Source organism: Pleuronectes platessa, chromosome 12, assembly GCF_947347685.1.
Source record: "Pleuronectes platessa chromosome 12, fPlePla1.1, whole genome shotgun sequence".
Lineage (NCBI taxonomy): Eukaryota > Metazoa > Chordata > Actinopteri > Pleuronectiformes > Pleuronectidae > Pleuronectes > Pleuronectes platessa.
The window spans coordinates 19,245,623-19,271,369 of NC_070637.1; the positions used below are offsets into that span (position 1 = coordinate 19,245,623).

At 42.2% G+C, this 25,747-nt stretch overlaps 1 protein-coding gene across 1 annotated transcript; it reads left to right on the plus strand.

The window, feature by feature from the left end:
• The first annotated feature begins 253 nt into the window (after window positions 1-253).
• Window positions 254-15,616, plus strand: pgbd5 (piggyBac transposable element derived 5). Its single transcript, XM_053437047.1, has 7 exons — window positions 254-599; window positions 5,340-5,770; window positions 8,113-8,247; window positions 10,104-10,284; window positions 12,581-12,778; window positions 13,900-14,005; window positions 14,179-15,616. Exons 1-7 carry the CDS (start codon window positions 254-256, stop codon window positions 14,372-14,374), a joined length of 1,593 nt encoding a protein of 530 aa, XP_053293022.1. The 3' UTR covers window positions 14,375-15,616.
• The last annotated feature ends 10,131 nt before the right edge of the window (window positions 15,617-25,747 follow it).

Genomic DNA, 25,747 nt, shown 5'->3' on the forward strand with positions numbered 1-25,747 from the left:
ACCCTTGAAGCGGACAGCTCTCCCCGGATCCACACGCCCCTGAAACGCCGGGCTCCGCATCCGAGTCCCTGGAGTGCAGCGCCGGGGGGATCCTGATCCACACACCAGAGACAGGGGCAGGGTGCACCCGCTACGTTAGAGGCTTACACCTCCCTGCTCTTGCAAAAAAATCGTGACCACTCCGCACGCCGCCGTAGTGGAAGGGTGAGACCGAGGGAGGAAGGGGGGAGAGCATCACCACAGACAGGAGGAGATGGCGGAGTGCGGCCGGAAGGCGCTGTCCCTCCTGGAGGCGGCCCGGTCCCGGTACGAGAGCCTGCAGATATCCGACGACATGTTCGGGGAGTCCGGGGATGACAGCAGCGACAACCCCTTCTACAGCACCTCCGGAGACTCAGACTCCGACAACTACATCGCCGAGACGGGCGAGGGGGAGCAGCAGCAGCAGCAGCACCACAAGCGGGGCGACAGGGAGAGCGGCCACGGCGGGAGCAGCGGAGCCGGTCCCCCGGGGTCTCTGTCCCGGAGCCAGGCGGAGGAGGAGGGCTGGACGGAGGGGCTGCAGGATGTCACGGTGCCGCCGTACAAAGACACATACGGTGAGAGACGTGATGCACCACAGCGTGAATAAGGTCATCGGTGGAGGATGGAGTGATTGGATGGAGACATGCAGGAATATGCCAGTGCATGTCATGTTTTATTGTAGTGTGTGTTTGTGTGTCTGTGTGTGTGTATGTGTGTGTTTGTGGTGAGGGAGAGAAGCATGATTCTGCATGGTTAAGTGCTACAGTGACTTATAGCTGCTGCATCTGCTGATGGTGGTTGTGGTGTGTGTGTGTGTGTGTGTGTGTGTGTGTGTGTGTGTGTGTGTGTGTGTGTGTGTGTGTGTGTGTGTGTGTGTGTTTGTTTGTTTGTGTGTGTTTCAGGACAGGTAGACATACAATAACATTTTGTGAAAGCATGATGTCTCTCCTGGTTCAACACATTGCAGGGTGTGTGTAGATTTTGTGTGTGTTTGTTTGTGTGTGTTCCTGCAGCTTCAGGGTGTCAGCAGCAATGAGGACCAGCTTGTTAGCGAAGAGTGATGCAGGACTTCCACTTTCACTGCAGCCGTGTGGGCGTGTGGGTGTGTGGTTGTGTGTGTGTGTGCGTGTGTGTGTGAATCGTGACAGTTAAACAGCACCATGCTCCCACACCTCCCTGTCTCTTACAAACTGTTCTCATGCTGCTTAAGTGATATTCAATGTGTTCCACGCTGTGCTCGGATCAGTTTTTGTCCATAAATCCAGTAAACATCAGCGAGGTTGCAGCAGGGTTTGACTGAGGTTTGGGTTTATTGTGCAGCGCCTTCAGTCTGGCTTTGTTTGGATACGTTCTCCGCTCCCATCTCCTTCTTTTGCCTCAGCTGATGCAAAGAGGATTGGTGGAGATGAACAGTTGCACCCTTGGAAGAGAACTAGTATTTGGCTCCAGCATATATGGACCAAGCCTCAGTCCTCACACACACAGCACGGAAACACACAGTCATGCATTACAGAGCTCACACAAAGCTGAGTGTAGGCCAAGTCACAGGAATCTACTGCAGGATAGAATAGCACTCAGTAGAACTTATACATCCGCTAAGGTCGAACAGTTCCCTTAAATTCAATTAAGCTGCACCAAATTGCACAGACTCATAGATATCAGTTCCCTTAATATGCCGGATTTTGTAAAAAAATAAAAATATCAGCAACATCTCACAATTTTCAAGAAAGTGGGGGGAAAAAAATCCTGGATCCCTGACCCAGATCCACACCCAAAACTGAGCGACACATACCGCATCCCTCCACCAGGTTTCATGGTAATCCGAACAGGTATGAGGGTGAAAACATAACCTCCTTGGCAGAATTAAAACTGCACTGTTTGCATGCAAAGAGAATCTGATTTGCATCTTCTGCTGAATCTATGGTGTCCAAATTGAGGTTGGTGGCGTCTTCCTGCTGGTGAAAGCACTGAGCATGACAGCCATCAAAACCCACAGCAGCTCTGTGCTTCACTTCTTAAACCACAAGTTTGAGTTTACAGGGCAGAGCCTCCTCTCGGGCTTTGCTTGGATTTGTTCTCTAGTTATCCAGCTAACTTCATTAATCCTGCTTTGTGCGACTAGGCCCAGATTTGGAGCGGTGCCTGTTTCACTTATCCAAAATAATCTGAAGCAAGCTGAGCTAAGCCGGGGTGACACCAGAGGTCCTCTGCTGAGAGGCGTGTTACAGGATGTACTGAACTCTCCCATCCTGCTCTGTCCTGCGATGTTGACTTTAGCAAGAGGGAGGCAGCAGGTGTGTCTGTCTGCTTTGTATAGTCTGGCCTGGTTTATATTGTGTGTTTGCACAAGCCCAGCCAGCGAGGGTGTGGTCCTGCCATCAGATGATTTACAGTCGCCCGGCTGGATGGATGCAGCATAATCACACTCGAGTCCACAAGTAGCCAGGACCCTTCTCTGATGTGGACGGCCTGAGGAGTGACTGCATCCAGAGGATCAGCACAAATATGCTTCTCCACCAATTCTAATGGAATGGGTCAGAAAGCTGCTTCGCCAGTTTCCACGAAGTCAGATGAACTGGTGTCTGTCTTTTTGTCCCCTTCCTGTCTGTCTCCCGGCCCATTTCTCTGTCTCTCTGCGTCCTCAGTGTCCGGCTGCTGACACAGACACATAGTTGGTTTGACAGCTCTGATCCTCTGAGAACCCGCACCCCCGTACATAAATCATCAGCTGCCATCAGAAAACATCACGGCTACCTAGAGATTCCAACTTTTTGTTATCATAGTTACAGCAGCGACTCATCTTCGGTTGTGAAACAGGTGCAGGGTTTTTGAAAACCGCACTTGCATAAAAATGTGATTTACAGATGAAAGTCTGTGACAGACATGAGGTTGATTATCTTTAACTCAGCGTGAGATTGTTTCCCCTGCAGTGCAAAGACCGGTGGCAAAGGACCAAGCCGAGGATTATGTAGAATACATGCACATCTGATAATATGTAACCACCTCATCGAGATGTCGAGGGGAATTATAGAGCTATTTATTATTTCACTCTGCTGAGATTACTGCTCTCCATATGTCACTTTATCTGTCCCACCCTGTGTTTCTCATTTCTGAGCACGAGTACTGGGAGGTACTGTATATTTACCGGTTGCATGTCTGACTCTTCATTCTTTTCCAAATAAGGTATACACAAAGCAAAGCAAAATACATAAAGTCGATACAACTTGTTTGTATTTGTGTAATTCTGCAAAAACTCTAAAAGGTAAACTATAATTGAATATAACTGGAATTGTGTTCTAATGACCACAAGATCCGTGACGCTGCAAACTCGAAACATTAATAAAAATAACAAATAAAGCAGTACATGAATAAATAAATACAATTTACATCTCATCGCTATAATATGGTGTAATTATATAATACTGAATGTATAAAATAATGTCAGTTCAGACATCTTGCACTATTTTCCAGATTTCTTGCATAAAAATAGTAGTTTTGCTATTTCATAGATCATGGACTCTCTTATAGTGTAGTAATACAGTATGATTAACATGTTTCATCTCGGCAAAGTCTTTATCCTCTGCACACGATAATCTCTCATTCTTCAATCCACGGCTATTACAGCTCGAGCAGAGACATGTTTGTCCTGCGACAATAGAAACGCTTCAACTGCCGATAATCACCAGGGATAATTCATCTGCAGCTCAACATGAGTGGAGTTTTGTTATGAGTTATGTGTGATATTGATGTTTCAAGGTTTCCCTCGTTGACAAAAATCAGCTGATATCAGTCGACTAAAAGCAGAAATATGTAGATGTTTTGATCCAGTTTAATCAGAGTGAAACAGGCTGGACTGAACTCCAGCTGGCAGAGATGTATAATGAGAAGAAACCTGTGGAGGAAGGTTGTATCTGCTCCAGAGCAGATGAATCAATTCCAATATCCATAAAGAGAATTAGGAAACCCTTCCTCGGGTTATATCTTTCTTGGCTTCATTCCTGAGATGGAATGAGACGAGGTGAGTCACTTGTCCTTCGGTGGACGTTCCATCTGAATGTCTGATGGTTTTTTAACAAGGAGCGGCTCGCTCATAGGAAGCTAGGCTGGATTTTACATTTAGCTCTTAAGTCTAATCGAATGCAAATGAGTGGATTTCGAGCCAAGCCCGGCTCCTGCTGCCGTCTTGGCAGCGAGCGTCAGCCGTGTGGGCCGGCTCGTACTCCGTCTCCTCTTGTCCTCCTCCACATGTTGCCTGCCATTTCATTAAACTTGTACTTATTATCTTTAACTCGGCATTAAATCGCTGAAGCATTATTTTAGGTTATCCACTCAGAGCCAGCGAATGGATAGAGACTGAGAGACTTCGCTGTTATGCAGAGATAATGAGATTGTGCTGTTAAATTGAGCCTGAAGTTGTTCTGCTAAACGTACAAATTTCTCTCTCGTGGATCTGACAACCTCGGAGAAGATGTGTAATTTAATAGAGCGAACGCATCGAGCCAGTCGCTGCTCGACTGTGTTACTTTTACCTAAAAGCTGCATGACACAGGACTTTTAAATGGAAGGTAAATGTCACTTTCTCCTCTGTGGACATGTGAAGGACAACTGATAAACTGTTAATTGATGGATTTTAACTATTAAAATTTCCAGCATTGCAGCATATTTAGCATAGGGATATACATTTTACTGAAGCTGTAATTTCATTTGTTTCTAAATAGTAGTAGTAGCTTCTCAACCTCTACGGGTCTGCTGTACACCTGCAGGAGCTCCCACCGGGTGCAGGTCCCCTGTTGGGAATAGACATGGTAATATGATAGAAGGATGATATTCGATTTCGTTGATACTGGATGCTTCAGTGACAGTTTGACTTCAGACACCCTTTATTCTACACTCACTGCTGACACGACTACATCAGAGCGTGATTTTGATTCATCGCCCGGCGTAACACTGAAGCAACAAGACACGGAAGCATCACGCTGTGACAAGCACCAGCGTGTGATGGCTGTCATGTTGTGTAAACTTCCTGCCTGCTGCCCTGGGCCCGATGACATTCACACCAAAAGCTGTCGTGGCTGATTCATGAAAGAGACAAGTGATGATGGTTGAATGTGAGCAGTGACCATTTAAACCTGCAGTATCCATCATGTTTAACAGTGTCAAAAGAGAAACCTTTATTTCAGCAAAGTCATTCAAACTGAAGCATCAGTGCCAAAGTTTAAAAGCAGGGATTAGGTCATAATGGATCTGTAGGTCTGTCCATTTTTCTCTGTCACAACATTTCACTCTTCTTTCCTTTTTGTCCTGTCCTCATCCAGGCCCGGCTCAGAAGATGCCGGCCACCGCCACAGCCTTGGACTTTTTCCAGCTCTTCGTCCCGGACAATTGCATCCAGAACATGGTCACCCAGACCAACATGTACGCCAAGAAGTTCCAGGAGCGCTTCGGCTCAGACGAAGGCTGGCGTCCCGTCACCACCCAGGAGATGAAGGCCTTCCTGGGCTTCGTCACCTCCACCAGCGTGCAACGCTGCGAGTCGGTGCTCAGCATCTGGAGCTCGGGCTTTTTCAGCAACCGCAGCATCGCCCTGAAGATGAGCCAGGCGCGCTTCGAGAAGATCCTCAAGTACTTCCACATCGTGGCTTTCCGGCCGTCGCAAGGAAGCAACCAGGGCCTGTACAAGATCCAGCCTTTCCTGGACTCACTGCAGCAGTCGTTCGGCTGCACGTTCAGACCTTCTCAGACTCAGGTTGGTACAATACTCCAGGGGTCTTATGATGATTTGGAGCAACTAGATGCTACATTCACATTTAACTGCACAGTGGATATTTACTGTTTTTATTATCTGCCATTAACTTCATAGTATTTCAAGAATTTCAAGGTGATATACAGATGATTTTAGGGTACCGTTTTACTCATAGGTATGTATATATACATGCCCTTTTAATACAGTAGCTAAGGGATTCCCAGATTACCTTTTGAAATAGAAATGTGAAGGAATTTGCTTGTGAGGTCGACCAGAGTCCTGCTTTGGAAACCGTTTATGCAACAAGTCTTTAGGCGAGCACAAATGTTTAACAGACTTCCCTCCAGAAGATTTAACTTCTGCTTGTTCTCAGTTGCCCTGTGTGAATTGCATCTGCATTGATGCAACTAGGGCAGTGCGCTCCAGATCTGCTGTTCTATTTTTGGGTGAGCTGGAGTTTATTCACTTTCTTCTCCAGATGATCAGCAGCTCTGCAGGTTTAAAAAGGAATCACGCTAAACAACGTGATTCAGATCAAATCAGCTCTTGTAAACGACCTATTTCACAGTGTTAAAGAAAGGGAATAACAATTCCTGGATCTAGCCCCTGATCCAGATCGGCACCAGAATCAAATGGCTTCTTCCCTGGTCCTTACTGCATCCTTCCACTAAGTTTCGTGGTTATCTGTCCAGTAGTTCTTATGTAATCCTGCTAAAAAACACGAGCAGGTGGCGTTGAATGTAATTTATGAAAAGAAATCATAGGCTGTGATTTCCTACAGATTGTTCATGTCCAGCTCAATTCATTTTATTCCTGACTTGAAAAGTAGTGACTCGCTAAAACGGATGTGTTTAGTTTGTTATTGGCCGACACGACGTTGCTTCCACTTCCTTTCGGGGATTTTCTCGTTCTACTAAATGTTCTGCCATCACAGCAACGATCAAATCTCTGTAGTGTTCAGAGCCGGGTTCGGACGAGAGCACCAGCGGTGGATAACCATATTGCTGTGGGCCCCTGGAGCCACTGTCCAGCTCTTAAAATGTAATGTATTTCTGTGAAGGAGTCGACTGAATTGCTTTGGGTCTTTGTACAGTACGAGCGCTCTAACATCTGCGTCGCGGTGCATTCAGGAAAACAGATCCTCATCACATCCACGTCTCACTCAGATATGTAAAAGAGTAAAAATGTCAAAGCTGGTGTAATTGGCGGTTTTTCTAAAACAATGGTGTCTCTAACCACTTGGAGGAAAAAGTGAAAGAAACAATGAGGGCAGGCATGTATGTGTTGGTGCGTGCGTGCCTTTGTGTGTGTGTGTGTGTGTGTTTGTGTGTGTGCGTGTCATTACACGTGTATCTAGGCCAGTTAGTTTTATCTGTTGGTTTTCAGTGCCAGGGGCAGAGAGAGGGCTCAGATAGAGAGAGCGGCACAGACGGAGATTGTTGCTCTGCAGACGGTGGAAAAAAGAATCTGCCCATTTTTATGTGCGACTCTGCAAGAAAGAGGTCGATGTCCTGTTTCCAGTCTGAACCGAAACTCAGGATATTTAATTATCGATTCATCGGAATAATCTGGTGCATGAAATCTAAAAATTGTTAAATGCCTGAGGGAAATATCTGAGCGAGCTGCAGCAGATGGCGCTACGCTAATGTGCGGCAAATAGAGGATGATGTATTTTCTTAAAAGGCCATTATGGTTTGAGTGATATCATCCATCCATTGGCTGGAGAGCCTCATTCATTTTTCACTCTTGTATCCATAGCTGCGTATTTGACTGTGAAATGACTTGTTGCTCTCGGCCTCAGAGCGGCAGAGGGCTGTTGGTCGGCTGCCAGGCTCTTAACTAGAGCGAGCCGTCAGTCCCACAACATCCCTCCATTTGCATCTCTCTATCGCCTCCATGTCAAATAAAACGCTACAAGGTCCTTTTTGATACATAAAGACGTTATTTCTTATTTAATATATTGTATTTTGTTGCATTCATTAAGATGTATTTTTGTGTGTGAGCACTTAGTGTTTGTAGATTCAAACATGAAGGACAAAGCATCAACTGAACCAGTATGAGACTGAAGAGGAAGATGAGATTTTTCTGAAGGGTTTTACAGACAAAGCTGAACCTCCTCTGCTCAGTCCCTTTTTTTCCTCGACAGTATCTCCCTCCAACACATGCAGGACTTGTGAGGATGTTCGATTTGATTCTCGCTCGGCTTCAGCTGTAACGTTACTCACACACAGGCTCGCTTCTATCCATCACACAAAAAAAATCGATGTCTTGTTTTCAGCTCCTGTTATGTAAAAATCCACGAATACAAACTCACGTGGGCGTCGACATTGTCTGTGTGTCTCCAGGTTCTTCACGAGCCCTTGATAGACGAGGATCCCGTGTTCATCACCACCTGCACGGAGAGAGAGCTGAGGAAGAGGAAGAAGAGGAAGTTCAGCCTCTGGGTTCGACAGTGCACCTCCACCGGATTCATCTGTCAGGTAGCAATATTGAGGAGGAAACAATGCATTGAATTTCAGATTCACCGTATCTTTGTGGCACACTGTAGAATACACATAGAATCCTTGAAGTTGTAATGATCCTGATTTACATGAATCCTGTCATTGAGATTCCTGCTCTGTCAGTGGAGGTGAATGGATTCCTGCTCGTGGCGATGAATAGTCACATTAAAAATTCAACATCCACATTTCTTTCCAGAAACAGTGTGCAGGTTGTTTAGAGACCTCACTATTGTCAGAGGGAGAATAATTGTGGTGTAAAAGGTAGTTACGGTTCAATATATCAGAGGTATTGTTGTTGCTGTTTTTTTCAGTTTGGGTAGAAGTACACACACACACACACAAACCCACACACACAAAAACACACACACTGCAGCGTCCCTCATGTCACCTGCCTTTGCTCATAAATGTACAATCCAGCAGTGCACAGGCTCCTGAGGGAACAGGTGGGGAATGAAACGATAAAGAGCAGGTCAGTGCACTTCCATGTTGGAGGGTCAGATGAGTCCGACCACTTCTGTAACTCTGAGCTCACTGTGACACTCACACTGCAGGAGAGACGTCTCCTCCTCGGCCTGGATGGAGTCCAGGATTAGATCAGCAGAGAGAGAGGAGCAGCCATGATGAGAATTTCAATCTCCTCTTCTTTCTTTTTCTAATCATTGGTTTGGTGCTTGACATTGAACTGAATTGAAAACCTTATATTTTAGTTCATTCTTTTTTTTTGCCGTGGATTTTGTGAAGCACGCTGCAACCTTGTTTAGATAATTGCTATACAAATAAAGTTATTATTATTATATCAAAGAAAATAACTGATAAATCTCACGATTCATCATTCTCATTTTTTTTATCTTAAATCTCACAGCTTTTGTTATTTAAAGCCATTCTCCATTATGCCATTTAACGATCACACAGACTGTGGCTGTTTGGCCGTCACTCAGTCGTAACCAGTCCTCTGACGTGGGTCCACACTGAGGTCTCCTCTCTCTAAATGAATTGTGTTGAGGTTGGAAACAAAATCTAAGAAATTTAACAAATCAATGGAGTGAATCAATGCGAATCCATTAGCCAGTGCGCACAAACACACACACACACACACACACACACACACACACACACACACACACACACACACACACATACGTCTGACGTAGATGTCAGCTAATCAGACTAATGCTGTTCAGCTCATGAACAGCAGCAGGAAGTGGAAGAGTGACACTGGATAATTTGTGGGTTTAAATGGATGCTTGTATAATTCACTCTGGTTTTCTTTGGAGTTCAAACTCTTACTCATGTTTCTTTTGAATTGTGTCCCTTTTTTTTTGCACTTTTTATTTATTCATATAAAACTAAATCCATACTGAGATGTTATCATACCTGTTTCAGACGATAGTCCATTAATACCAGTCTCAATCCAATAATATAACCTGATCATAACATATTCCTCACCTTTCCCATTCATCTCAATCCATCACATTACCAATTCTCTACCAATCCTCTTAGCGAGCATGACTCATCTCTGATCTCAGAGTAGTTCAGTCAAACCCAGTCTGGTTTGAGCTGTAGATTCGCCCTCTCCATAATAAACAATTTGTTTACTCTGTCAGAAATTTCCTTGAGCAATTTACTAAACCCAGAATTGCACCATGAGAGGCTAATTGATGTGTAATCGTGTCAAAACTGTGCTGTAAAGTGATTTGAGTGGTCATCAAGGCCAGAACTGTGCCATATAAATAGACTTTTTATAATAAATACTGAGTTTCTGTTAAACGTACACATGCTCTCTCTCTCTCTCTCTCTCTCTCTCTCTCTCTCTCTCTCTCTCTCTCTCTCTCCAGATCTCAGTCCATCTGAAGGACGGCCAGGGCACAGACGGTCTGGCCACCTTGAAGAACAAGCCTCAGCTCCACAGCCTCGTGGCCAAGCAGCTCTGCCAGAACATCTCCGGCAAGAACACCATCATCTTCACCGGGCCGTCCATTACGAGCCTCAGCCTTTTCACCGAATTCAGCAAACAAGGTCCGAAAACTGAAAAGTATCGACGCTGCATTGATAAACATGACAAGCTGTCATCTCCTCCCTCTCTTCTCCCTCGATTTCAGCCTCGGTGAACAGATTGTTTTCCCTCCCGTCATCTCCTCTCCCTCTCTTCTTGCAATTATTATTTGCTGAACAATTTTATTAACATGTCGTGATAATGGTGTCCCCAGACTAAAAACCGACAGGAAGAAGGATAAAGTCTGTATTTACACTCCAAGTGGAACATATGTAACCACATCTCAGAGACATGTGAAATGACAAGTCACTGTTTTCCCCTCAGCTGGGGACGTTTCTAAAGAGCTCAACATTTCAAAGAATACATATCTCGACGGTCCCAGCATTCTCTGTCTTTGCCTTTTATATGTGAACAACATAGCATGTGATGCTCAGGCTCAGAAGTGTACACAACAGCAGGTACATGTCCTGAACATCCAGGCGAGGGGTGGTGCTCGGGTAGAGCAGCAGGACGCAGGACTTGACTCCACTGCAGAAATCACATGACACCAGCATCAACCCATATCAAAAACTCTTGAATTTCATTTGCGGCGTCTTGTACGTGTATGATTCCTCTATTTTGTATTTGTCGCACAGTCCACATTTTCCAGATGTTCTTCACATGGGCTCACTCAGACATTAACCAGACATTTTACTAGGGCGCTGGCAGGAAAAACCTCTGGAGAATGTCCTGAGTTCAGTGCACATCTAAAAAGCAGCTATTTATTCTTGTTTTGACATAACTGGAGAATCAAGTGTAATATTCTGTCCGAGCCAATGAGAAACCAGCCCCCAGGATGCTTTGCAGCAGCATACATCTGTTGACCTGCATAGTAAATCAGGGATGATTCACTGGGGGGTGTTCAGTCTGGTCACAGCTTGGAAATAAATCGATAGGTAAAGTGGACGCTTAAGTGAAACACAACTCAGTTTAACCTCTGACAAATAAAAGTTCTGAATTAGTTGAACTGTTAACGACTCACAAAAAAAACATTATTCCGATTTTCTGTTACTTTAACCGAAGGCGATATGAAAAGATCTGAAGGAAATGGTTTTGCTGGAAATTGTGATATTTTACGCAGATAATGCATCTTTGATTTCATCCGTAATCTTCATGCTCATTATACCAAAGGCATCTTTTACTATGAAAGCTAAATCCCATTAAGTTGGTAGGATGAGTCCCATTAGAATTCTCTTCAGTGACCTGCCTCCGTCTTTCATCATGGGAGCGGAAGTGGGACAATGTTGTCACAACAGAGTGAATCAGTGAAGGCAGACAGAAAATATTAGAGATTTATATGAGACAAGATAAGACTCCTCTGATGATACAATCTCATAGAGTTTTACATTCCCCTTATCGCAAATGCTCTTTGCCTAAACTCGAACAAAGGAGCAATTTTAGCCTCGACGGTGAAGCAATGAAAGAAACACAAGTCCACAGATGTGATCAATATTCAGTCGTACTAATTGGGTGAAGCTACCGGGAGACGTTCAGCTGAACAAACTCAGCTCTGAGCTTGTGAAGACATTGTCTGACAATTCTCTTTTTAAGTTATCATGCTGGGTTAATTAACAGACTTAATTACCCGGTGCTAGACTCTTCAGCACGAACTGTGGACATGCACACACACACACAGACACACACACACACACACACACACACACACACACACACACACACACACACACACACACATCACTGATTGAAATCATTCTCCAAATTGAGGGCATTAAGAAATCAGCAGCAGTCGGCACCAGGATTGTTTGGTCTCTGCTCGACCGTGGAAGAAAAGAAGAATTGAAATGGCGAGAGGGACAGAAACAACATATCACAAAGATTTCAAGAAAAGAAGAGGAGAGATGGTGCATTTACAATTTAATTATCTTAAAAAATTAGTCAAGCAATTAAACAATATCCCGAAAAACTCGGGAGTGAGTTGTCCAACCCACTTCTTACTAAACTCTCAGCTCTAGATAGAAACTGATATCAGGTTATATTTTTTATTATCTGTAATTTTCTTAATTACCCAGTTTGATTTATAATGCATTGTTTTGTCTGTCGGTGCAAAACAAAAAATATTTGATATTGTATATATAACATAGACTTACATTTTTCTGTTGATCTAATTATCAATTAATCTGCTGATCATTTCATTCTAAGCTGTATTACTTATTCTGTATTAAGTGCCGGGGGAGGCCATTACCGTTCCAGAAATATCACACATCTTCATGGTTAGTTATTTTACTCACTGTTTTTGTTTTCACATGAATCTGCCTCCAGACATCTTCTGCTGTGGTCTGCTGAGCACCAGGAAGAGCGACTGCACCGGCTTGCCACAGAGCATGCTGGTCTGCGGCTCCACGCCCGCGCAGCGCGGCCAATCACGGGTCATGATGAAGGGCGGCATGTCGCTGATCAGCTGGTACAACAAGGGACACTTCAGGTTCCTCAGCAACGCCTACTCCCCAACTAAACAAGGTAAACAAAGAAGAAGCGAGTAAACAAGAGGCTGTATGACCAAAATATCTTTAATCAAAGTTTCCTTTGAAGCTCTAAAGGTTTATTTTGTCTAATTTATAAAAGTTTTAACAGTTTGTGTGCTCACAGGATATGGTGCACTTAATATGGAGTTATTGCATAAATACAAATATATTTGAAATAAATCACAGGTGAGTCGTATTATTTTTAGAGATTATTAAACTATCATGAATGGATGCAAATAACCATCAGGTGAAATAAGCTCATCATTAGGCTTTCAGGGAAACATTATTGAGAGCTTCTAATCCATGATAATCCCATTCAAGGGAGGCAACAGCATCCCCCCCCGCTCACAGCCTAATCCACTCTGGATGAGACGGTTTTGTTAGGTGTTAAACCAAGTTGAAGGACCGCAGCCTGTGCCTGAGCTCCTCTGATTGAGGAGAGTGGAAGTCAAGCCTCAGATCCGTTAAACTGGTTTTACCCACTATTGATTTTCTTTCCCCTCGGTGTGTGTTTGTGCATGTGTGTGTATGTGTGCAGAAATAGAGTGGTACCACTGAAGTTAAAGGAGAGTAATAAGAGAATAGGAAGTCTCCAATTCCAAGCCTATAAAAAAGCCAAATCAAAATGTGCAACTGATTTGCAGCTAGTGATTCAGTCGGAGGTCCGGCATAAAAGACGCCCAAGCAATTGACTCAGACATTTGTGTTCTCACCAATTTAAAGTCCAATGTACGTCTGAAAGTGTGTGTTGTAAACAAAGCTCTTTAAACAATGCAACCTTGGAGGAGCCGAAGAACAAAGAGCAAAATAAAGAAAATGATAAGATAAAACTTTGCTGATCCACACAACGGGGAAATGTAGTTTTTACAACAGCAGGCAGAATCAAAATAAAGAAAGGCAATAGAGTAAAAAAATAAAAAATGTGGCTTGTATAGAAAGGTTATTGAGTAAAGTGCAGTGGTACAGGATGACTGCACGGGCATGTAAGAAACCGTAAGTATAAAGAGATATTGGGACTGGTCCAGAGTCTGGAGGACATTAATCCCCTCCGCGGGAGCTTCTCTCTCTTCTGCACTCTCTCTCTCTCTCACTCTCAGTTTGTTTGATTCCCGGCAGGTTTGATCATCAAGAGGAAAAGTGGGGAGATCCCATGTCCTCTGGCTGTCGAGGCCTTCGCGGCGCACCTCAGCTACATCTGCAAATATGACGACAAGTACAGCAAGTATGTGAAACTTATGATGACTAATGTTCAAGAAATGGCCTGTATTTAGACATTTTAGATTTCATTCCCTCTATTTCTATAGTTTCTAGGTGATCTAAACTAGAGCCCACTGGATGAATAAGATCTAGTGGTGTAGACATGTAAGTGTTTAAGTGGCTGTTGTTGTCCCACAGGTACTTTATCTTCCACAAGCCCAACAAGACCTGGCAGCAGGTCTTCTGGTTGAGCATCAGCATCGCCATCAATAACGCCTACATCCTCTACAAGATGTCGGACGCCTACCCGGTCGAGCGCTACAGCCGAGCACAGTTTGGAGAGAGACTGGTGAGAGAGCTGCTGGATCTTGATGACTGCTCCCCCACACAGTGAAGAGGATGAAGAAGAAGAGGAGGAGGAGGACAACAAGGAGCGCAAAGCAAAAACACACACACACACACACACACACTCAGACACACACCAACACAATCCCCACACATGTATTTACACCCTTCATTATGGTTGTACAGACTCCGCCGTCTGTGTCTATGTGATAATACTGAAGCAGTGCCAAGCCTGTGTCTCTCTCCCTCTATAGTTGTTTTTTGTTGTACTGCGAGTAATCATTAACACAACAGCGACACACTCACACATTAGAGAATTATGAGCCATGGGACACCCGCCTCAGCTGCAACTTTCCAACACACACACATTTACTGAGGATCCATCAGCAGGAGCAGTTTCACAAGCAGACGGAGGCAGGAACAGTGACACCGGGAAGAATTCACTGTTTAAATGATGTCAGCATCAAGTTTAAACTCTTATCAAAGAGGGAAGTTATTGGCGTGAGCCCGAATCTCCTGTGTGACTCTTTAAACACATCAGAAGGCTACTTGATATATAACACACGCGGCCCTGTAAAGCTTATTAAACCAGGACTATGGTGTGTTCACACGCTGCATGCATAAAGAGTCTGGATTGTGATGTTCTCTTGTTCGATGTGAAAAATGATTTCTGCTCCAGGTGGGTTTTTTGTTTTGTTTTTTGGTCCCTGTGTATTTCTTCAGCAAGTTGGAACTGCCATTTGTGTGTGCGACTTTGAGCCTGAGGATGTATTTGTACGGCTATTGTGACCCAAATGTGTTGTGTTGCTGCATAACGTGCTCGTCAGGTGATGTAAAGCCACATCCAGCAGTGTGCCGCCAAGTCACAGATTCTCCTTCGATAGAAATAGAAAGACATTTTGTTTCAGATGTTATCAAACCCCTGAAAAGCTCATTTAGGGGGAAATTTCTCTAAAATGAGGGGGAACGGTTTTGTTCATTAATAAAATGATCAAAATCTTAATCCCCATCGCTCATGTTGAGAGAATTAAAAAAAAATCTAATCTGAAACCTACTTTTGTACCAATGACACTTGTATTGCCAGATGAACTTGTGGTATTTGCCGGTTTCAGGACTTATTGCTATGCAAGCTAACTGTGCTTCGGCTTTGTTCACAATCTCTTGATTGGATGCTCAGTGAGCCTGCGTTGCTAGGCAACAAGTGCATATCTTGGCCAGTGGGCCGGGGTTTGGACAAATAACGTCGCTTGGCAAGATTCACATTCCAAAAAAGAGTAAAAACTGAATCCCTGGGGGGGGGGGGGGGGGGGGGGGGGTTATGAGCTGTTCCATTAAAGCAACAAATCATAACTTAAGAAAAAAGGCTTTGGGGGAATATTGTCGTGCAGTGATTTGCTTCCTCACCTCTGGTCTCATCAAAAAAGCGAATTATTCAATGATTCAAAACATGCAGTTATTTTATCAGCACATTTGCAAGATGTAATACCAGAGGACTTATGGACTTTGAAGAATAATCAGTTTCAACCAGTGTATCTTCCTGGGAAATTGAAGCACGAATGCCTTTTGGACAATTATTAGCGTGAACGTTGTTTTGTTCCAATGACACATTTCTTGTCACATAAATAAATGTCTATCTTCCCCCCCTCTTGTCAGGCCGATAAAAGTGTGAGAGAGAGAAACTCAACCCACTCCCTGTCCTCAGCCCACACTGCTGTCTGTAGCTTTAAAGAGGATTTGAGTCCGATTTGCTTTGTCATGCGGTCGACACGTTCTCTTCACGCTGGATCAAGGTATCGATGTGCGCTTGCTCCGTCGGCTGGTCAGACGTGTGAACACGTGTTGCAGTAAGACGACGGTCTCTACGCTGGCAGAGCCGTGTCATTGAGTGATGTGTCGGCAGGACTCACACACTGTCCCACGTCACATTCTTGCACTTTTGAGGAGATTAGTAAAGTTGGCGACATGTCTCTCTTAGATGATCCTTTGAATCTTTGATTTGAATCCGATGATAGTACACACTGCTCTCAGAAGAATCAAGAAAATATATATGTACGTAGACACATGAGATGGATTATATCAAATGACACCGATGAAATAAAACTGAACATTAATGACTATAACCAAAACAGAAAAGATCTCCACTGTAGATTTAGAGCATATGGTCGAGTATGTCTGTGTATATTTTGTTAAAACTGAGTGTATGTCCAACTCTGTCACTGAGACTCAAGATTGTGATTTTTCTTTTTTACTTTTTCACTAATCCAAAGCATTGCTGTTGTCATTGTTGCTCTTGTGCGTATGTTAGTGCGTGTGTGTGTGTTTGTGTGTGTGTGTGTATGTGTCTAATCACTGTTCACCTTGAAGTAACACTGTTAGTCTTAAAAGACATTCCCTGTTATGTCATGTATTTGTAAACCGATGATTTTAATACACTTATTTGATGCCGACTAACTACACGCACTCGTAATAAATTGACTGGGTCATATTGTGAAACTGAAAAACACCTGTGGCCATTGTGGAAACATTCTGCCCCCTGCACTTTGCATAGAAGTAGAATTATATTGGTAATTAAAGTAGACACAATTACCAATATATTTAGTCATTTTTTTAATTTTGTGCATAGAAAGAAACTATGTAAATTCTGAAAATTCACAAAAAGCCAAAGACAATAACTTTCCTTAAGTTAAGCTTGAAATAAATATAAAATCCATATTTCCATCACATTTTCTACATCGTATTCATTCATTGAAGTTTATCTGGAGCGCTTTTCATCAAGTCATCTTTCGTTTCCTGCAGTGACACCTGACCAGATCAATAGCGCCACCAGCTGTTTAACTAGATGCGCCCATCTCCTAATAATCATGAGTGGATGGGAACGAACATACATTTTATATTTTTTTGAATTTAACGTAAATTCTTTACATTTTTTTTCCTATAAACTTGACAGATCTTATTACTGATATTAACTAAATATCTTGTTGAACAGCAGCGTTTTACTGCCATCTGGTTGTGGGTGTGGTCAGAAGAACCTGTAGCTGCACCCACCAGTGATGTCACTGCGTAGTGACACACCCTGGAGTACACTTATTGGTCACACCCTCAGATATGACACGTGAGAGCATTGGCTGTCATGGTTTCAATAATAAATACGCAGAGAGAACTAGCAGTAATGTACCAATCCTTCATCACCCTGGTTATGATAACTACTATGATCAAACTTTGGTAGCTTCCTCCAGCTAAACCCCTACTTTCTTAAAAGTGAGTTCATTTGTTGACATGTTTACAGAAAGAAAAAATGGTCATGGAATGGTCATGGACACAAAAAGCAACAAAAACTAATCTAATCCATCAAACCATCCCAACCTCACGTGATCATGGACTCTTTAACCTGACATCCGCCCTTTGCTCCTGTCATAATTACTACAGCCACTAGAGGGCGCCAGATAAGAACATTTAATCATCGTGCTTATAAGCTGCTGCACAGACGATTTAGAAGCTCGTGTATTTATTGGAATAGCACTCAGTAGAGCGCATACCTCCACCATCAGGCCCCGAGAAATCAGGAAATCTATTCAAATAAATCTGACAATGTTAAAGAAAGTGAAAAAATGAAATATCCAGGATCTGCCCCCTGATTCGGATCCACACCAAAATTTGATGGGTTCTTCCTTGACCCACATCCATCCACTAAGTTTCATGGTAATCCGTCCTGTCGGGTTTATGTAATCCATTTTTTTATAAACAAACGGGGGTGAAAACAAATTCCTTGGCTGAGATAAATCCAGAAATTATGAGGTGGCATCAGAAGGCTTTCAGTGCAGACTCAGTGATAATTAATAGATCACTAAAATATCAACAAATGCTTGTGACTGTCCATGAGTCAATTTTCCATTTGGTTTCACCGGTTACCACAACTGACATTAACATTTCTCACAAGGAGAAATCCATCAGACAAACCAATTTCTCCACTAAAGACCTTAATACATGCATGTGTAGCTGCGTGTTGCAGTCAGGGACATAGATGCTTCAATAGGTTAAATAACGTATTGAATGCACATACAGTTATCACACAGATTTAAGTGTGAATCTGTCCTGTCATGCATGAACAACACACACACACACACCTTCAGATGGAGACCTAACATGTGTGTGTTTGAGTTTCATCCACAGAGTTTCTGTAGTGCTTCTAACGCTCAGACCACAAATGAGAAAAAAAAATTATGCAGCAGGGAATCTGCAAGGCCACGGTTACTTAGCAACGAATTATATATGAGTGTTCGGCGTGAGAGAGGAAAAAAGGGTTTGAAGTTTTTCTGGTGATAAGGTAAAATTGTTCTCACCGCAGTTGGAAAGGAAGCCGAGGGGCTTCTCGTGGCCTCCGTGTGATCGTCTATCATCTAACAGGAGGACAGAGGTTCCTCCCTCTGAGGCTTTAGTTCATTTAGAGGAGAGTTATGTTTCAGGACAAGTTGAGGTGATTTAGAAGAATTATTATAATTACTCTGTGCAGTTTACTCTGATGAACGAGATATTTGTTTTGTCCATTTTCGGTGTTTTTAGAGTTTATGCAAATAGAGAGGAGATTAAGAAACAGGTCATAACCAAATTGAGACGGTAAACTCCTTTCGTGCACGCTGTGAATTATAGAGGCTAGAGAAATAAATCCCTGCCTCTATAGAGATTAAGATGCTGAGGATGTTTTATGAAGCCTTTGCCCTTGTTCCTCTGCTGCAGTGACTCATTTCTAGTGCGACTGTGAGTTTTTAAAACACATCTCAAAAACACAGATCCAGATAAAACTGTGCATACTGGGTAATTCTATTCTATCTAACAAATGATAATGGTAAACAAAAATCCCTTTGACTGGTGTTGGTTTCATTTACATTGACTGTGGATTGAACTCTGTGGATGTGTGAGGGCCCTGAAAATGCAAATTTAGCCTTAAAACAAATTACAATATTGCCCCAAAAAGTTGTGTTACTTTGATGGATCTTACTTTTTTTAATACCTTGTCTTTCCTACAATTAGCAGTGGTGACAGATGCATTCCATTCATGCCCATTCATTTGTGTCAGACATACAAATGGGAGTAAACAAACACAGATGGGAAGGAAATACGGACGCTTCATCTTTCATCGAGTTTTGTCGGGCGATTGATGATCTTAAATCTTTAGATGCTCATCAAAATAATATTACATAAAAACATCACTGTCAGTGGCTCTGTGGTGATGAAGTCGTGTTGATGATGATGTCCATGTGGTGTAATGTATGGGTCATCTCTGTACAGTGCTTCATGTCGTTATGAGTGACACAGTTGTCATAGTTAAAGATAACTAAGATCATATTTAGATGTGATAAAGAACTAAAATGGCTGACCTCAGGGCTTCATTACTAACTGATGAACAATATAGTTACATACTTCAATGATAAACCTTACACTAAATAACTTAAATAACCATAACAGGTGCTATCACACTAATGTAAGATAATAGTAGAATTAGATGTTGGCCTCGGAAAATAAATAGTTAACACCTGGGTCATATATTAGAAAAGTCGTGCCAATAAAAACAAAAGAAGTTAAAGTTTTCTAGAAAAAGTGTCAGAAATATCAGTAATAGCAGAAACCCAGATCACACTGTAATGGCCAAGCAGTAGAACTTTTTTCTCTTCAAATGATTGTGGTTTGTAATGGTTGTTACGGAATGTTGAATTGTTGTGTAGTGTCCCAGGAGGCTCAGAATGATGTGTGTGTGTGTGTGCGTGTGTGTGTGAGTGTGTGTGTCTGTATGTGCATGTGATGTTAAAATTGGGTTGAGTCAAATGTGTAAAAGTTACTGGTGTGTGCTGGTCCAAATAATTTTATTAAAATGTGTGGGGCCATGAATTGTAAAAGGTTGTCGTGTAAATGTGTCGCCATTAAAACCCTTGGAGAAGTTCATTACTCTGTTGCAAATGATGGGGAATCGTGTGGAAGACGGAAGAGACGTCACTTAGAAACTGCTTCTGATCAGCTATTATCTCCAAACAAGTCCATAGAGGACCTCAGATGAGGAAGTAAAGTGAGGATCTGAGATCAGGAAGTAAAGTGAGGATGTGAGACCAGGAAGTAAAGTGAGGATCTGAGATCAGGAAGTAAAGTGAGGATGTGAGACCAGGAAGTAAAGTGAGGATTTAAGACACAGAAGTAAAGTGAGGATCTAAGATGAGGAAGAAATCTGAGGATCTGAGATGAGGAAGTAAAGTGAGGATCTGAGATGAGGAAGTAAAGTGAGGATCTGAGATGGACTCACCTGCAGCACCAGACCTCAGGTGTTCATGTTCAGAGCCTTAGTGACAGGCCAGATGTACCAGATGCTGTGTGACACAGTCCTCTCCACAAGTAGGCGCCATCTTCTTCTTCTGGTGTTTAATGGCGGTTGGCAAACTGGCGCCATCATCACTTAACTCTCCATGTTTAAAGTTAGAGAGGAGGACACAATCGGATTGGCTCAGCACAACCAGTTGGGGAGGTGTGAATGAAACTTATTTATTATTTATCTTTGCAATATATAATATATCTTATAATATGATATACTCTATAACATATAATATAATATTAAACTATAATAATGATAATGGGATTGAAATCAGGACCAGAGGATATCAGGCTGCGCTCAGATGCATGCTGGGTAAACAGCTCAGAGATATAAACCCTTGTAAATGCCTTGTAATCAAAACGATCCTGAAACCACAGCAACAAAAGCCTCCCTTGCGTTTTAAATGACTTGTTTTGAATTTTTATCAGCAACCTGATGAACTGGTTTGTAACTTATATGATGTCATAAGGGGAAACATTATAAGGTGTAAGGCTTCTTCCGCCCTGACAGACAGATGGGTTCGACACTACGTGATGTGAAAGGGCAGCCTGGTGATATGATCAGTTTGATAAATCATCACAGGCATTAGTGAATCAATAAAACTGATGTAACTACACAATGTTCTGTTTAGCAGCCTATTACAATGTGGATGTAACGGGAGACAAAACCAGTAGAGGGCAGCACATCACAACTCTCCCAGTCACTCTGACCTCATCAGCTCATCTATCATCCTCTGAGGGTAAATGCATGATAGTTTGTCCAGGCACCAAAGTGAGACTGTGTAATTGAATTATTTTTTCACTTGTTGACAACATGCTCTGTAACATACTGACTGGCCAGCTTCCAAAAACTGGAGGTAATTCAAACAGCAAACTCCGGGAAGAGGCCATTTGGCAAACAGAGGAAAAAAAGTGTTGTGTTTTCCCATCTGCAGAGTTCAAGAAGCTCACAGTGAAAATATTATCTCTGCCTCTGACTGTGTGTGGTGGAGCAGGAGTGTGTGTTTGTGTGTGAGAGAGAGAGAAGCAGGAGTCAGGGGGACGGGGGACAGGATGGTGAGTGCAGCAGGCCTGACGCTCTCCTGCGCCTGGAGGTAACGTCTGTAATGATTTCCACACAGCAGAGCAGCCTGCGGAGAACCTGGACTTCAGGAAAGATCAGTGGAGCTGAGCGGCGAGCTGCGACTCGTCTTCAGGGCTCAAACAAGGACCTGCCAAACACGTCAGAGGCCTCATCAGGGCAGAGACAAACTGACAGTCACAAACAAGGGAAGAAATCATTAGCAATAATCCTGAATAACAATGTAAATCATTATTTGGAAATATTATGATTGGAGTGAGTGCTATTTATTTAGTATTGAAAAGCCACTTGTTTTTTGTATTTTTACAATAAAACAATCTAAATAAAAAAGAAACAGCCAGTAGGGTAAAGTTATGTGAATGTTTCCCATTATACAGGCACTGGTGGGAGAAGTACTCAGATATTTAAATGTGCATGCAGTTCAAATACTCTGTTCACAATGAAGGGAGATAGGATTTACATTTTTTGGGGGTTACTATGTGATTTTGACATCATGGTCATATCTCCCTTAATATGGGACAAAGATGAATAAGTCAACACTAAATCTCGTTTAAAGCTACTTCCCTGATCCATATTAATCTAAACAGCATTTGTAAAAATTGAGTTTACAGAGTCACCAAGCCCTTCAGAAAGTTTTGTTGAGTAATTGCTGACTCATCATGATTCATCTGAAGTCGTATCACTAAATCTGACTCATTATAAGGTAATAACTTCTTGTGTTGCTGGTAAAGGTGGAGCCACAGGACTTTACATACTGTTAGTAGATTAATCAGTAATATTCCACCATGGTTAATAGGTTGATTATATTTAGAATAATTCGAATTTGCAAAGTAACTATAGTTTTCCCTTCTCCATGAGGAAGTGCAAAGTTTGAGGTCAAGTAGAATTAATCAAAAATTAAATGACCATGCTCTGTATTAAGGTTAGTTTAGAAAAGTATTATAAATGCAGTGCAGTGATGAGTAAAATGTTTCCTCTTAAATATTGTGGAGTAGTAGTCTAATGTAATGTAGTTTAAATTGAAGCATAGGGATAATACAAGTACCTCAAAATTGAACTTGAGTAGATGTACTTACTTTATTGTATCTACGATAAACAAGCATCATTTTATACTGAAATATGATAAATTGTGTTGTTCTTGTTTGCGGACACAAATTTGTTGAAAATTCCTGAAGCTGAAACCACCACAAGGAATTATGGAAACCAACTAACAGCTTGTTTTCCTTGTTTTGCTGGGAAGAATTTTTACTGTTGAGGGACAAGTGCAGCTTGAGTTTACAGTTTTTCTCCATTACTTTGGCTCATTTCACGAAACAGAAATGACATTCTCAGAGCTCTATGTGCAATTGGCAAAATAGCCCTTATGGTTCAGCACAACTACATAGATCACCTTCAAAAGGTCATATCTCACCCAAAACAGTTAATTCAAGTTTCAAAAGCAAATCATTTTCTCATATAAATAGTCAGTGCCCCCAAAATGAAAATTTCCTTCTCGATTGCTGTGGCTCATCTTTCAAAATAACATAGATGGTTCAGCAAAACTCCATAGCACACCTACAAAAGGTCATATCTCTCCCAAAACAGAGATAAACAAAATATGTTTATTGAACTCATACTGCCATGGAAATTGTTACACTAATTGCCATACATCGTGCTTACAGTAACAGAAAATGTGTACAGCACAATATACTGTCAAACAATAAGCACATCAAAACTAAAATTTGGCATAGTGAGATATGACCTTTTGAAGGTGATCTATGTAGTTGTGCTGAACCATATGGGCTATTTTGCCAATTGCACTTAGAGCTCTGAGAATGTCATTTCTGTTTCGTGAAATGAGCCAAAGCAATTTAGAAAAACTGTAAACTTACTGTGTGACTGGTGATCAGATGTGTGAAACTCAACCTTGATTACTAAAGTTCTAGTTGCACCTGAAAATTAAGCCAATGATCCAAGATATCCTTATTACAGTATATATCATGATGTTTTTCATGGTATTATGTGCCTGTACGGTTTTGACAGTAGAGTGAACTATTGTGCAGGTGATGATGTAAACAATGAAATTATGCCAACATGTTCTGCAGAGAACAACCACTTGACTGAGAAGCGACAGTCAGTTTTCACCAGCAATATATATTCAATTGGTAATTGTGCTAACTGAAGACAATTGTACCTAACCGTTTGCAAAGGTGTGCTAAATCATTTGAAATTTGTGCAAGCTGTTGGAAATTGTACTTGTCATTGCAAGGATGTGCTAATACAATTGCAATTTGATTAAAGGAATGAGATATTCCAATCTGTTGTGAACCAGTGCCCAGTGGTTTGGAGGTTTGCACGTGTTGTTTTGAGAATGTCATTTCTGTTTCGTGAAATGAGCCAAAGCAATGGAGAAAAACTGTAATAGAACCAAGAGATGCATGTCCTCGTCAGAGCATCTGCTCGTGTCCCACTTATTCTGGGGTGGATTTTCTGTTGTTGTTGTATTATGAAGCAACCGTGTGTTGTGTTCCTGCAGAGTGAAACTGATTAGTCAAGACTCCAGAAATAATTGTTGTATGAAGAACAAACTATTGTATTGCAAGAGCGACGTGTTTCAGCTTGCAGCTTTAATCGAGCTCGTACATTACCTCGGAATGAACACAGGAAAAACATGTGTTTGCTGAGTAAGTGAGTAAGAGGCAGTTTAAATCAGCCACTCAGCAAAAAACATTTAAAAAAGAAGAATAAATCTAGATGTGAACACCACAAACTATTAAAGTCTATTTAAAGTCACGCTGGCGTATCCGACGTTTGCAATATAAACGCTGTGAATAAATATTTTTACCCATAAGCACAGCATTCGATTCAGGCTGCAATGTAAACAACGCTCAGATGTATGTTTTTGCACAATGATACTGTAAAACATTACCAGAGTCTTTCCCAAGTTTATAACCTCTGTCTCCACAATGTCTGCAGTCTCCACCCATCCTATGTGTGCAAGGTTATGACATTCTCAGCCCACACTCTTTCAATCAAGCTCTTAACGCTGCACACACACGCACACACACACACACACACACACACACACAAACACACACCAGAACTGTATGCATTATGTTGTAATCAGTGGAATAAGTGAGTAGTAATCATATTTATGGTTTTCTTGCAGTCTGAGGTCAGGGTCATGTCACGATGTGTCACCTGCACAGTTCCTACACTTTGCTTTTCTTTTTTTAGCAAATAGTGAAATCTAATTTGATCAATGGGCCTTTATTTTTTTTCTTTGGGTGGTTATATATGTATTTACCAAATAAAGGAGTTGAAGCTAGTTGATCTACAATGATTAACCTCTGCCTGTGGGTTTCTTTTCACACTGCGCCTGCTGCCCTGTTGCGACACAGTTGCACGTGCCCCAGGAAAAAAAAATGTTTGGTGAACGTCAGCCACTCACTTTGACATGAAATATGGCTTAAGCACACACACAGCCTTCATTCTCCAAGAAGGAACTTCTGCAGATAAGAGCTGCTGGCTGCCCGACCTCTGACACTGCAGGGAGAGAAAATGCTAATTAGTCCTCGGCAGCGATGAGTTCTTCTCGACACTGAAGTGTGGAGAGACTCTCTGCAGATCTCGTGTAGTCGTTTTCCAGTCAGGTGGAATCATGCGTTAGAGGGGATCTAACACTCGACTGTCATGTTTCCTGAAGCTCGCTGCTCCGCCGTGACTCACTGTTCTCTCTCTGCCTGAGTCACTCTGTTATACTGCAGATAGATAGATAGAGAGATAGATACATATACATACATACATACATGTGGGAATGGGAGGATGAGTGGACAGGTAGATAAATGGGTGTGTGGACACATGGATGGATGATAGAAAGATAGATAGAAATGTACACAAATGGGTGGATAGATAGACAGACGGATGGACGGATGGATGGATGGATGGATGGATGGATGGATGGATGGATGGATGGATGGATGGATGGATAGATAGATAGATAGATAG

What these genes read in the sequence shown, in the direction of transcription:
- pgbd5 (XM_053437047.1), top strand. Translation starts at nt 254, where the DNA reads ATGGCGGAGTGCGGCCGGAAGGCGCTGTCCCTCCTGGAGGCGGCCCGG. An exon ending in GCCGTACAAAGACACATACG is followed by an intron (nt 600 to 5,339) that starts GTGAGAGACGTG and finishes GTCCTCATCCAG; the next exon opens with GCCCGGCTCAGAAGATGCCG. An exon ending in TATGACGACAAGTACAGCAA is followed by an intron (nt 14,006 to 14,178) that starts GTATGTGAAACT and finishes GTTGTCCCACAG; the next exon opens with GTACTTTATCTTCCACAAGC.